Source organism: Vipera ursinii (assembly GCF_947247035.1).
Source record: "Vipera ursinii genome assembly, chromosome: 2".
Taxonomy (NCBI): domain Eukaryota; kingdom Metazoa; phylum Chordata; class Lepidosauria; order Squamata; family Viperidae; genus Vipera; species Vipera ursinii.
Window position 1 is genome coordinate 260,853,018 of NC_139513.1, and position 13,047 is coordinate 260,866,064.

General features: G+C 46.5%; 1 protein-coding gene across 2 annotated transcripts in view; it reads right to left on the reverse strand.

Annotated features, from left to right (window-relative positions):
- Window positions 1-653: 653 nt before the first annotated feature.
- Window positions 654-13,047, reverse strand: part of MRPS27 (mitochondrial ribosomal protein S27) — a 47,826-nt gene continuing 35,432 nt past the window's right edge. For both annotated transcript variants that reach the window (XM_083357272.1, XM_083357271.1), the window contains 5 exons: window positions 12,852-12,967; window positions 11,830-11,932; window positions 9,485-9,627; window positions 2,609-2,755; window positions 654-1,648 (listed from right to left, as the gene is read on the reverse strand). In XM_083357272.1, the coding sequence (XP_083213398.1) occupies window positions 1,409-1,648; window positions 2,609-2,755; window positions 9,485-9,627; window positions 11,830-11,932; window positions 12,852-12,967 (749 nt within the window). In that variant the 3' untranslated portion in view covers window positions 654-1,408. The remainder of the gene's footprint in view (window positions 1,649-2,608; window positions 2,756-9,484; window positions 9,628-11,829; window positions 11,933-12,851; window positions 12,968-13,047) is intronic.

Genomic DNA, 13,047 nt, shown 5'->3' on the forward strand with positions numbered 1-13,047 from the left:
CCTGACCTTCCAGATCCTGAAAATTGGGCTCTGCCACTTGGCCTGGGGCCCCAATAGGGACCTTGTTATGTTTGGGGAATCTGACTTGATAAAGAAGGTTCCCACTTCCAGCCTTCTCCCCCCTCCCCCCCGGCCTTGGTTTTTAACTTTTATTTAATTCTTCTAATTTTAATCGTCCTGTAGTACTTTTTTACTTTTTATCATATCATAAGCCACTCAGTCACTGTATATGTGAAATGGGGGCTATAAAAACTTAATAAATAAATAAGTTCTGATGGTTTTATTGTTGTCATTAAGAAATGACCATGAGGGATGATAAGCAAAGACCTCACATGATCACAACCTGCTGGCTTCTTCCCTTTCGCTTATGGGAAGCTGAGAGGAAAGATCACAAATCATGATCATGTGTTCACAAGGATGCCATGACAACTGGAACTCCAACCACAGTTGAAAATAGCACTCATTCAGGGCTGTCACAAGTTCAGATGGTCACTGAATGAATGGATAAAAGCCAAGAGCTGCCTGTATTAAAGTATATAAATAGCTTTCCAATCTGAACAATGAGGGTCTGTATGGCATACAATAAACCAGTAAACGAAAGATGTAAAAACAAAATACAAAATGCCAACTAAAAACAAACATAAACCAATTAATCAGCGATCAGGAACTAAATTTATTGCATTCTTCCATATGCTCCTGATGGCACATTTAGTTTTATATTTAAACATTAACCTTTGGCAAGATTGACATAACAAAATGAAGATTTATTTTATTGAGATTTTTACTATGTTGTATTATAAAAGTGTACGGTGCCTTCCTAGGTAGAGTCCAGGTCAGTCTTTTTCTCTTGTTAGTAATAGGAGTTGCAATCTGACCTATTTCAAGGATTGAGAAGGGCTGACCCAGATTAATATTCACAGATCACAGCAGAATAGATTATTTCTTATTCTCTGAACTACCCTTTAACTCCCAAGCTGGAAAGCTGGGAAATTGTACTTTGATCTAGAAATAACAGAATATGGATGAATATATGTGCACATTCAAATTACATTTATTGTTTTCTCTAAATTCTAAACTACCAGCAATGCTTGTCAGTAACTATCATGAAAAATAGTATATGCTGGCGATGAAAGAAGTTCTGAATGTACTATCTCACCCCAACATTTTAGAAAGGAACCATTTGATTAAATGACAGACTTTTGTTCTCAGACACAACAGAGGTAATATATACTTTCAGAAGAACAGTAATAATAATAGATTTCAGAGGCGGGGATGACATATAGCCTGGATCGTGTAAAGATTTAATGTGTGGACAGCCAAGTCTGTATTGCAATAAAGTAGTAGACTGGATGAGACTCTGCTTATTGCCAAGACAATTTAAGGCATCACGGAAGTCTAAGCAAAAGCATCATGTGGCTGCATTTGCTTTTTTCCGGCTTTCCATCATTTCCTTAGCTTTTTCTTTAAATTCTTTCTCCCTTTCAATCAGCATTGTTTGCTCTTTATCCCACTCCTCAAGTTTCTCTTTGTATTTTGTAATGTCTTCCTCTTCAGAGGCTGGTAGTTTCTCCTCAACAAGTTGAGTAGTCAGAGTTAACAGCTTCCTAGATTCCACCTTGCCAAGGGAATGGAGTTTAGAATTCAGCTCCTGTCATGGTTGGCATAAGAGAGAATAAGAGAGAATAAAAGGAAAGAAACAGTTAATCAGTTTCACTACTTCTACCACCTCCACCGTGGCACTCTCCCATTGGGACCCCAAGTCAACTGGCAGAGCCAGGTTTTCAGGCCCTTACGGAAGGTGAGGGAGATGGGAGCAGATATTTTAGGTCACTGACTAAGCATCCAGTATTTTATAATCCTTTCTCAACCCTACTGACGACTTCAAATGAGCCCTCAAAGGGAGTCCCGAATCAAAATTTACAGTACAGTATAGTATAGCTAGCTTTTTCTTAGGAGGTGACAGTATACATACTGTAAGAGAAACAATACAGAAACTACTGTATGAGGAAATTAGACTGAGATGACTTTTTAAAATCCTCTAACAAACAGTGAACTTCAGCTTGGGTCTTTATCTAACAAGTGTAGTCCAACATTCTAACTTTTAAGCTTTATCAGCTCTATGTAACCACTTACATAAAGATGTCATTCAATAACTCATCAAAGGAAGGGAGCTAATAAATCTAAAGCCCTCTGAAGGAGGGAAGCTAATAAATCTAAATCCTTCTGAGATGATGAGGAACTAAAAAGAATAAACATGATACTGTGATATATATTCTATACCTGATATGAAATCAGAATTACAGGAAAGCTTGCCAGCAGATATATGATGCAAAGGACAGATATATAATTCTAGGAGTGACATTTTATTTTAATTATTAGGAGTTTCACTTATTAAGGCACATGTATGAAAAATAAAAACAGACTACTAGCAACCAGGTAATAAGAAAATGACAGTGAACATAATTTTCTCCAGGCAAATTCCTGGCTGAAACAGTAAGAATGTAGCTCATCATCGATACCTATCAATAACCAAGAACATGGTGTATTGCTAGTGGGGTAATAATGAATGATGTCTTATTTCCTCAGGAGGTGGAAGGAGACCACATACCTTAAAACGGCTTAGGTATTCAGCCAGTCGAAGCAGCTCGTTTTCTTCCGGCGGTGTCTGCTTCGGTGCTTCTTTTGAATCCTTGGGGTCTTCTGGAGAAATATCTGGCTCAGGTGCCAGGTGCAAAATATCTGCCAGAACATCAACCTTTGCAGCAAAAAAATAAAAATGCAGTGGGTGGCGTAAAGTAACATAAAAAAGTGTGCTATACGTGAATATATTTTCATAGTTTGTGCATCTTCCTTAACATCTTGAAAACATAACATTAAAATTAAAAGCCAAACAAGTCAGGAACAAAGTATCAACAACAGGGTTTCAGGGCCCGTCCGACGATTCACCCAAACAAATGAAACCGGAACGGGAGCTGGTTCTTCTAAGCCACGTTTATTGCTTCATAAACAAGAGCCCGAAGATTGATGAAGTCAGCGTTGATTTTACAGCACAATCAACGCTGCTAAATAGCCAGTAACGGCAACACCCTCCACCACACCCTTAATTATTCCACCACGCCCACACCTAACTTAACTACCACCCCCTACAGTATCCACCCTTTGGCACCCGCCCCACCACCATTGCAGCCGGTAAGCCACCCCCCAGCCCAAACCACCCTCCTTTCCCCCAGAGCTCCGCATACTTTCCTTTTCCCCCTCATCTCTCCGGTCTCTCCAGTCCGACGAGGGCTGTGCCTCGAGCCCCTCCCTAACTCGCCGGCAGTCTCCACCCCCCCTTGAACCCTCCTGGCACCCGTCCTTGTCCTGCCGTTTGAGTTGCTCCTTGGCCCTCTGGTCTTTTGCTCTGCGACGGCATCCTTGCCCTTCCCCCCAGCTCCCAAATGTCAGCTGGCCACTCCATGGCCTTGCACGCCAACCGCACTCCCTCCCGACTTGCTGATCACTTCCGGGAGTCGGCAAGAGCGGCGCGGCGCTGTGGAATGTGCTGGCAAGCGGGCCCCAGGCTGGGAGGCTGCAGCCGATGCCTCGTGGTCGCTGCTCTCCGTTCCGGGCGCCACCGAGGGAGGAGGAGCGAGGAAGACGCCGCCGGGAATCCCTGGAAGCCGGTAGGTTGCTTTCTGGCTTCCCCGGACGTTGGGCGGGCGGTTGCTGAGGCGCGGAGAAGGCCGAGCGTTGTCCCGGCCGTCTAGGCAGATGCGGGCACTGGCGCCTGACTCTGGGGCCTGGCGGGGCGCTCCGCGGCCGCCGGCGGTGATCTTCGGGCCCGGGCAGGCCGCTCCGCGGCCCCTCCGTATGTCGGGCTTGCCAGGCCCGACATGCCGCCCCCCCTACCAAGGGTCTACCTGCAGATGTAGAGAACACGGTTAAAGAATTATTCACTGCGCAAATTCTCCCATGTCCCCTACCCCCCGGCCTGCTAGGATGGGCTCGATGGAATGCTCGGACCAAACGTGGAGCATGGACGTTTTCCCGTGACACCCACGTAGCCTCCTCCACCGGGTACCCCTTCCACCGAAGGAGATACTGTATACCGCCCCTCCGTACCCTGGAGTCCAACACCTCTTGCACCTCGTACTGGTCAGCGTGAACCGGTCCGGGGCCCCCCTCCCCTGCCGCCGTAGTAGCTGCTGGAGCGGGTTTCAGCAGACTGCTATGGAACACCGGGTGGATCTTACCCAAGAATTTAGGCAACCGCAGTCGCACCGTCACCGGGTTCACCACCTGCACTACCCGGAACGGCCCGAGGTATTTGGGCCCCAGCTTACGGCACGGAACCTGTAACCGTAAGTACTTGGTGGACAAGTAAACTAGATCCCCCACCCGCGGCGTAGCAAAAGGTTTCCGTTTCTTGTCCGCCTGTGTTTTGGCTGCCGTAGCAGACCGGTCCAATGCTTCCTTTGCCGCCCCCCAGGCGGCCGTGATCTGACGCATCCAGTCCTGCGGTGAACACGAAGACCCCTCCTCCTGAAGGCATTCAGCAAAGGGAACGAATTCATGACCCGTGACCACCCGAAAAGGAGAGAAGCCAGTGCTACTATGGACGGCGTTATTGTACGCCACCTCAGCCAGCGCTAACAGGTCTACCCAATCCGTCTGCCGAAAAGAGACGTAGCTTCGCAGATAACGTTCAACGGCAGCGTTGGCTCGTTCTGCGGCCCCGTTGGTGCTGGGGTGATAAGCCGTACTCAGACCCTGCGACGAGCCGATGTGACGCAGGAAGTCTCTCCAAAATCGAGCCGTGAACTGCACCCCTCTGTCGGAAATTACACGTCGCGGCACTCCATGTAGTCTGTATATCTGCGTGAGGAACAACCAAGCTAGTCGACGAGCCGATGGTAACCCCTTACACGGAACAAAGTGTGCCTGTTTGGAAAACAGGTCGACCACTGTCCAAATAACGGTGTGACCCTTGCTCTCTGGGAGGTCCACAACGAAGTCCATGGCGATATCTTGCCATGGCCGAGACGGGTCAGCTACTTGTTGCAAAAGTCCCAAAGGCTTCCCGACCTGGGGCTTTGTAGTAGCACAGACATGACAACGCCGCACATACTCCTCGATGTCACTCTTCATGCGGGGCCACCAAAATTGACGGCGTGCCAGATGCAAGGTCTTTACAAACCCGAAATGTCCTGCCTGTTTGGTGTCATGACAACCATGCAGAACACGTGGCCGCACAGATTCAGGTACATACAATCGTGTACCATGCCACGCCAGATCGTCCCGCATAGACAATAGTCCCGGATTACTCCGTAACCAAGCGTCCTCCTGTAAGGCCCTTTGGATGGTCTGGTTCAAATTCTCCTCCGTCACCCGTCCAGCACTCTCTGATGCATCTCCCGCCTCCACTAGTGTCGGGATAAGCGCCTGCACCACCTCCTCCCTCTTGCTGTCAAACTGTGGCATGCGGGATAGGGCATCCGCCAGAAAGTTTCGACCCCCCGGCACATACTTCAGCACAAACCTGAAGCGACGGAAGTATAGAGCCCACCTGACATGCTTGGGCGACAGGCGGCGAGGGGTTTGTAGGGCCTCCAGGTTTTTATGGTCCGTCCACAGTTCAAATGGACGGGAGGCCCCTTCCAGGAGATGTCGCCAAGTCTCTAAGGCCCAACGGACCGCAAAAGCCTCCTTCTCCCACACTGCCCAGGCCCGTTCAGTGGGAGTCAGTTTCTTGGAAGCGTAAGCACACGGCTGTAGGATCCCGGCACTACTCCGCTGAAGAAGGACGGCCCCAAGGGCAACATCGCTCGCGTCCGCCTGTACGACATAGGCCAGTTCGGGGTCGGGGTGTCGCAAAACGGGCTCTTTAGCGAAGAGGGACTTAAGTTCCTCAAATGCCCGCTGGCACGCTGTGGACCACTCCAACTTAAGCCCTGGGCGTGGACGTGTCTTTAATTGTCGTGTGCGCAGAAGATCTGTTAACGGCAGGGCGATGGCCGCGAAACGTGGGATGAACTGTCTGTAGAAGTTGGCAAAGCCAAGGAAACTTTGCAACTGTCGACGAGTTCGCGGAGGCTGCCACTGTTGAATGGCGTGTACTTTTCTAGGATCCATCTCCACTCCTGCTGCCGATATACGATACCCAAGGTAGTCCAGCTGGGCCCTATGGAACTCACACTTGGACAGTTTAACATAGAGCTGCGCTTCCAATAGTCTAGTCAACACCTGCCATACTAGGAGTACATGCTCCTCCAATGTGTCCGAGTAAATTAGGATGTCGTCTAAGTACACCAGAACTCCCCGATACAGGAACTCATGCAGGACCTGATTGATCAATTGCATGAATACAGCCGGAGCTCCCTGTAGGCCAAACGGCATCACTCGGAACTGGAAGCTACCAAGGGGGCAATTAAACGCAGTCTTCCACTCGTCCCCTGCTTTGACCCTCACCCGGTAGTAGGCTTCTCTCAGGTCCAATTTAGTGAACACCCGGCCTGTTGCCAAATGGGCCAGCAGGTCCTTCATCAAAGGAAGGGGATAGAGGTGCTCCACGCACACCGCGTTAACCCCCCGGTAGTCCACACACAAGCGCAAGCCCCCATCCTTCTTCTCGCGGAAGAGCACTGGCGCCGCCACCCGAGAACGGGCTGGTTGGATAAACCCCCTCTCCAAGTTTTTATCTATATACCGCCGTAACTCCTGCATCTCCTTCGGGGACATGGCGTACATACGGGGTTTAGGCAGTCTGGCACCAGGTTCAAACTCGATGGCACAATCCGTCGGCCGGTGGGGTGGTAACGAATCGCACTCCCGCTCATTGAAGACGTCCATTAAGTCGGAATAAACTCGGGGCACTTGCACCATCGAGTCCTCCGCAACCCCGCATACCTTCTCCCGCGACCCTATGTCCTCCGGCCCCAGGAAAGAATGGTGGAGAGGGGGCTCGGGGCCCAAACCCACCCGGAGATGGCGACAACCTCCCTCCCACCAAATTGTGGGACCCCATTTATCAAGCCACGTAAGGCCCAGGATAACAGCTTCAGTCATAGAGGGCACCACAATGAAACGCAAAGTCTCCCAGTGGGCCCCCAACTCCAGCCGGACTGGTTCGGTAACATGGGTGATAGGGGCTCCCCCCAGGAGCGACCCATCCACTTGCTGGAAGCGAAGGGGGGTTACCAGGCGTTGCAACCGGATACCCACTGCAGCCGCTGTTTTCCGGTTGATAAGACACCGGGTGCTCCCAGAATCGACCAAAGCCCTAACTGGCCGCCTTTGCCCAGACACTGGGCTCACCAACACCACCGGGAACGCGAAGGGACACACCGGGGCGCTTACCATCGGATCCTCCTCCAGCTCCAGATCCTCAAGGTCCTCTGTTGGTGTGGGCTGGGTGGTTACGGGTCCGGTCGCCAAGGGAGTAGTCACCCGCCGGTCGTCATCGACTGCCTGATAAGCAGTCCGGGACCGCTCCGAAGTCTTCCTAGTGGACAAAGCCCGTGTCGAGGTCGCAGGGGGAGCCATTCGGGCTGGCGGGAGCGGGCATTCAGCCGCCCGATGACCTGGCTGGTCACATCGGAAACACCTGATACCAGAACGTGGTGGCTGTACGGAGGGGGCTTTGGACGCCGACAAGCCAGGCCGCTCCTCCACCTTCTTTTCGGCCGGCCTACGGGCTCCGGTTGCCCCCTCAGGTCGTCCTCGAATATCCTGCAAGCCAATGTCCAACTCAACAGCCACCCGGTACCAGTCCTGCAGACGGGCCGGCACCCCCCTTACCACACAAGCTCGTCGCAGGGCACTGTCCAGTCCTGCCTTGAAGTGGTGCACAAGAAGGCGTTCAGGCCATGACCGTAACCTCCCGGCCACTTTCCGGAACTCCCCAACATATCGCACCGCTGGTCTTCCTTGCTGGCGCAGATCCAACACTTCGGCCTCGGCGCGGAGCACCCGTGAGATATCTTCAAAACGGGCCCGTAGAGCCTCCAGGAAAAGACCAAGGTCCCCGAGCTCACGGGCATGGTCGCCGTATAAGTCGGCCGCCCAGACCGCGGCCTCTCCTTGAAGACACGCCGTCACGGCCACTACCATTGCCCCGGAAGCGGGGCGGACTAGACCGCCGGGCAGGGGCCCTTGGGAGGGACCACTGCCCCTGGTCTGACTCTCCTGGAACAGTCCAAAACTCAGGCTCCCGGCCCCTCACCTCCCCGAACCGCTCTCTGAGTACCTCCATAGTACGGCCGCCCGGAGCGGTGGAGTAGCTCCACTCTTCACTGCTGTCCTCCATGTAACACCGCTCCCTCCACTCTGTAGACGCACCTTTAGGCCGGGCCACCGATGCCTCGTGGCCACCGATGCCTCGCGGCCGCCGGCGGTGATCTTCGGGCCCGGGCAGGCCGCTCCGCGGCCCCTCCGTATGTCGGGCTTGCCAGGCCCGACACAGGGTGGATTGAAAATAGGATGCAGTACCTTAAATTTTTTTGGTTTTGTTTTTACCAAATCTCTTGGTTTTAACTGCAGAAAAGAGCTTAACTTTATGGAAAGCATGTACTGTAAACTGAAAATATAAAATGACAATGCATAACAAACTAAAGACCAAAATAGTTTTTTTTTCTTCCATGTTTGTATGTTGGTTGAGGACCGATTTTTGATAAAGCAGACAAGGCCCTTGTGAAATTACTATTGATTTTATTATTGACTCCAAATTAAATCACAGATGCTCTTTGCTGATAATAGTTTGAATATTTGTAACAATTACAAGAAGAGATTACAATGTATTATGTTATATAATTTCTATCTGAATTCCTGTTTTGGAAAGAAAGGGCTATCAGGTTGTCTATGATTTTCGACAGAATCATGCACCTATACCCTTTCTTTGATAACAAGTAAACAAAAAGCCTGTCTGAATGGAAATATGAGTGACTCTGTATTATGAGTTTTTGAATGTGTGTTCCAGAAACTGATATTCATCAGCACTGCATGAAAAGTTACTAGAATCAAGGAATAGGAAAGATCAGCTGCATTATCAATAACTGTCAGAAGCAGAATCAGCTATGAGGTAAGGGTGAAGAAAGCATTTTTCTGGGCTTTCTGGAATTTCCCCCCCCCAAGGTGAAGAGTTATTTATTTATTAATCAATCAATTTTCTATACCACCCATCATTCTTACATGACTCTGATGATTTACGAATGGAATGGTAAAATCATATAAAAGCCATAGTTAAAAACAATTAACAAACAGAATTAAAACAGAGTTTAAAAGAACAATTAAAAAGATGAAAAAGCAGAGGGAGCACCTTCAACCCACCAACCATCTCCAAGGCTGTATGACAATCTTAGTCTCCCACGCCAGTTGATACAGTCCTATTCAAGAAATACTTCAATATATTTTCAAGCTATATAAAACAGTGCCGAGAATAGTAGCAACCCTGCTGCTGAGTCACAAGTATACCAGGTCACATCTGCTTAAATGAGTTTTCACTTACTGCTTCCTGGCAAAGCTTCACATCTTCAGGAAGCAGAGCCACATCCTCCATTACTTTCAAGGCTCTGTTCAGATATCCCGGGGTCCACATGAGTGGCATTAGGTGGTAAACAGCTCGCAATCCTTTCTGCAGCTCCACTTTACCTGTGATTTAACAGCTTTTTACTCCATTGCTTAAACGAGAAAACACAGCTAACCCTTGTGGCCAAAGAGATGTGGTGATGAATATGACACTAGAAACTATGTCAGCATTTTCTTTAAAAATGGTCAAGGAGTTCTAATGGGTTGCCAGAAAATTTTAAATGAGACTGTAGGATATGGAGAGGAATAGTTTAACACCTTCTTCTATGTAGGCCATAACAACAAAATCTCCTCTATTATTACAGTTAGATTCAAAGTAGAAAGCAGATACTATACTGCACATCAGCGGTTGCAAACCTTTCTAGCTCCACAGGCTGGCAGCAGTGGTGGTGGCAGCAGTGGCAGGGGGGTAGTTGGAGGGGATCTTTCGTGCACAACCTAGATTCAGGACATGCACAAATGAAGCTTTGTGCTCTCACGTGCTGCTTGTGCACCCTGGTTCCCAATCGGCTGTGGACCAGTACTAGTCAGCAGCCCGGGAGTTGGGGACCCCTGCTGTACAGAATTCCCAAAGTAATATTAAGAAATCCATCAGACTTTGGCTTTCAGAATGCTTTTCAATGCCTCCTTTTGCTTTTATAGTCCTCTGCAATTCACAAAAAAGGGCCTTTAAACAACATTGAAACAATATCTGTATAGTTCTTCTAGGAAAAGAGTGTCTGGTTTCAGTAAGTATTTCTTGGCCTGGTTGAGATTAAGTTCTGTATTTTTATTTATTTGATTGATTGATTTAGTTGCCCATCTCAACTAGTGACTCTGGGTGGTGAACAGATTTAAAATAAAGTAAAAACATTAGAAAAATTAAAATACACAAAATATTATAAACCAGATCACCAATATAACTAATATAACTAAGAAAGGGGTCCCTTCATGCATGTGGGGTCCCAGACCAGCCTGATCTCTAGAGTGAGAATGCTGTTTGATAGTGAGATGGACAGCATCATAAATGAATGAGCATCTTTTATTCTTTATACAGGTATATTCCATTAGATCTGGCATAACTGCAAAATGCACATCCCGGTAGCACAACAAAAAATAGCTTTTCACCTTCAGAATGTTCAGGTGAATCTTTTGTCTACCGAAGTAAAGTGATTTGCTAAAGCCAATTCCTTTTTAAATTGTTCAGGGATGTATTTTAAAGATTTGAAAATGCTAATCAAAGACAGATTTTTTAAAAGGATAGCTGAAATGGGGAAAAAATGTGCTAATTGGTTTACAATTTTGATCTCTACTGCAGCAGAATCCGCCACTTTTTAAACTGTACCATCAGGTAAAATCAGGATCAGCCTCTAATTCTGATACATCATTCACTCTTATTACAGCTGAGAAACCAATGCATGTAAAAGGGCAACTGTCTAACACTTTTTGATAAAGCCTCTCTCTCACCTTAAGGTAGTATGCCAATTAACAGCTATTCATAGGGGAGGGCAAGGGATTTTTAATGGACCCAATAAAGCCATTGTACAAGGCATTGAAATAGAGGGAATTCTGACATTGTATGCTGAACTTTAATCAAAAGACAAATGACAAAATGAATTTGAAGAGATTAGGGACTACCCTAGACGGAACATTCTCCCTTCTTTAAATGTTAAGTTAAGGTCTCTAATACTAAATAATAATTAATTTTAGAGAAATAACTTCCCATACATACAAGGAGATCTTTTAAGAAAACAAAGAGAGCTACAAAGAGGACATTTCAAACATATCTTACTTTGAACAATCTGGCCCCAGTTCAAGTTGATTCTAGGCCCTATTCAGCTTTAAACCAACACCTAGTAATGTTCCTAGTAAGTTAACTTGGAGGATACAGCAAAGGAATCTATAATGCTACATAGAAAATCTTTAATTTTGGGGCTCTAGTTAGAAAATAGCAAGGGACTTCCACATATATAACTAAGGAATAATGCCTACTTGTTACCATTTATCTCCTTTCTCAGTTGAATATTTTGTGGGAAGGTGGTTGAGAGGATGACAGAAAGATAGATCATACCTTTGGGGCTTTTTCAAATATTCAGGGCAACTTTGACTAGCCAGGTGAATTTTGCATTACGTAGACTGAATGCCAATTATGCTTAACTTGATTTAGTTCTAATTTTCTGTTGTGTCAAGGTATATTAGTATTTAATTGAAGAAATTCCATTTACTCCAAACTAATCATTAGAGCAATACAGAAATATTTTTAATTAAATATTTGTTAAAACTTACCAAGAAGGGCAAGGCCATATAGCTGAGAACTAAATCCTACAGTGTTAGTCTGCTTGAGGCCCACTAAGAACAGAGATGCTCCAAGATTTTTCTCTTCTTCCCACTGTAAACAGGAAATATTACTTGAAAAATGTGAAAGCAGAACAGGATTATACACTCTGCCAATTCTCTGCTTTATTGAACAAAATATCTTTTCTATCTATATGTGCTTCAGCAAGTGGAAGGGATTTTGTTTAGGGCTTGCCACACTCTAAACAGGCTTGGACCTCCTTAATATTTGGGTAGGTAACCTTCAGGGCTGTAAACTAGATTCTAAAGCAGGGGTATCCAACCTTGGCAACTTTAAGACTTATCAACTTCAACTCCCAGAATTCCTCAGTCAGCATGGCTGGCTGGAGAATTCTGGGAGGTGAAGTCCATAGCCTTAAAGTTGCCAAAGTTGGACAACCCTGCTCTAAAGTTCAAAAAAGAAATCATGGATGAACTCATGTCCAAGTGCTTCTATACGGTTGCTAAGACAACTTATGGCATGTCCATAATGTAATGAGGAACTAACTACAACTTGAAAGCTTTTCTTTTCCTTTCTTGCCAGACATATATCCTCTCTCACACAGAGAAAGCAAACAGCAATATGAAAACAGTGACAGGCACAAAACAGCAACTTCCTTCACTTGTGGATGTAAATATATGACTTCTTAAAAATCTCAGATACAAACTGAGTTTCACTGAGTTTAGGAAGAAAGATAACTGTAAAAGTGAATATTATATCCATGATATACTTCAGTTTTTTAAATCAAGACTATGAAGAAAAAGAGATGTTTGGGGAGAAAGGAAGAGTAACCATGGGGTCAATCAAGGGCCATATACCAGCTGGCACAGCCTTACAACTTAAATTACACCTAAGGACCTTAAGTCTCTTCAACTTGGCTTAAAATCATACTTTGAAAGTATGGACATGCGGCGTCTGAATCATATTATCCTTTAGCCATAACCACAAACATTTCATTATGCAAGTAGCTTACCGTAAGTTCTGATTTGGTTGCCAAATATTTGTACATGGTATAAAGAGAGAGAAGTTGGGTGGACACCTTAGTAAAATCTTCTTGTATCATTATCTCAGTCACTACAGCCATAGCATCTAAAAATAATAAAAATGAGCATTAAGATGTTGCTTAAACTATATTACAATAATTATCCCACCAATGTATTTATAGAAAT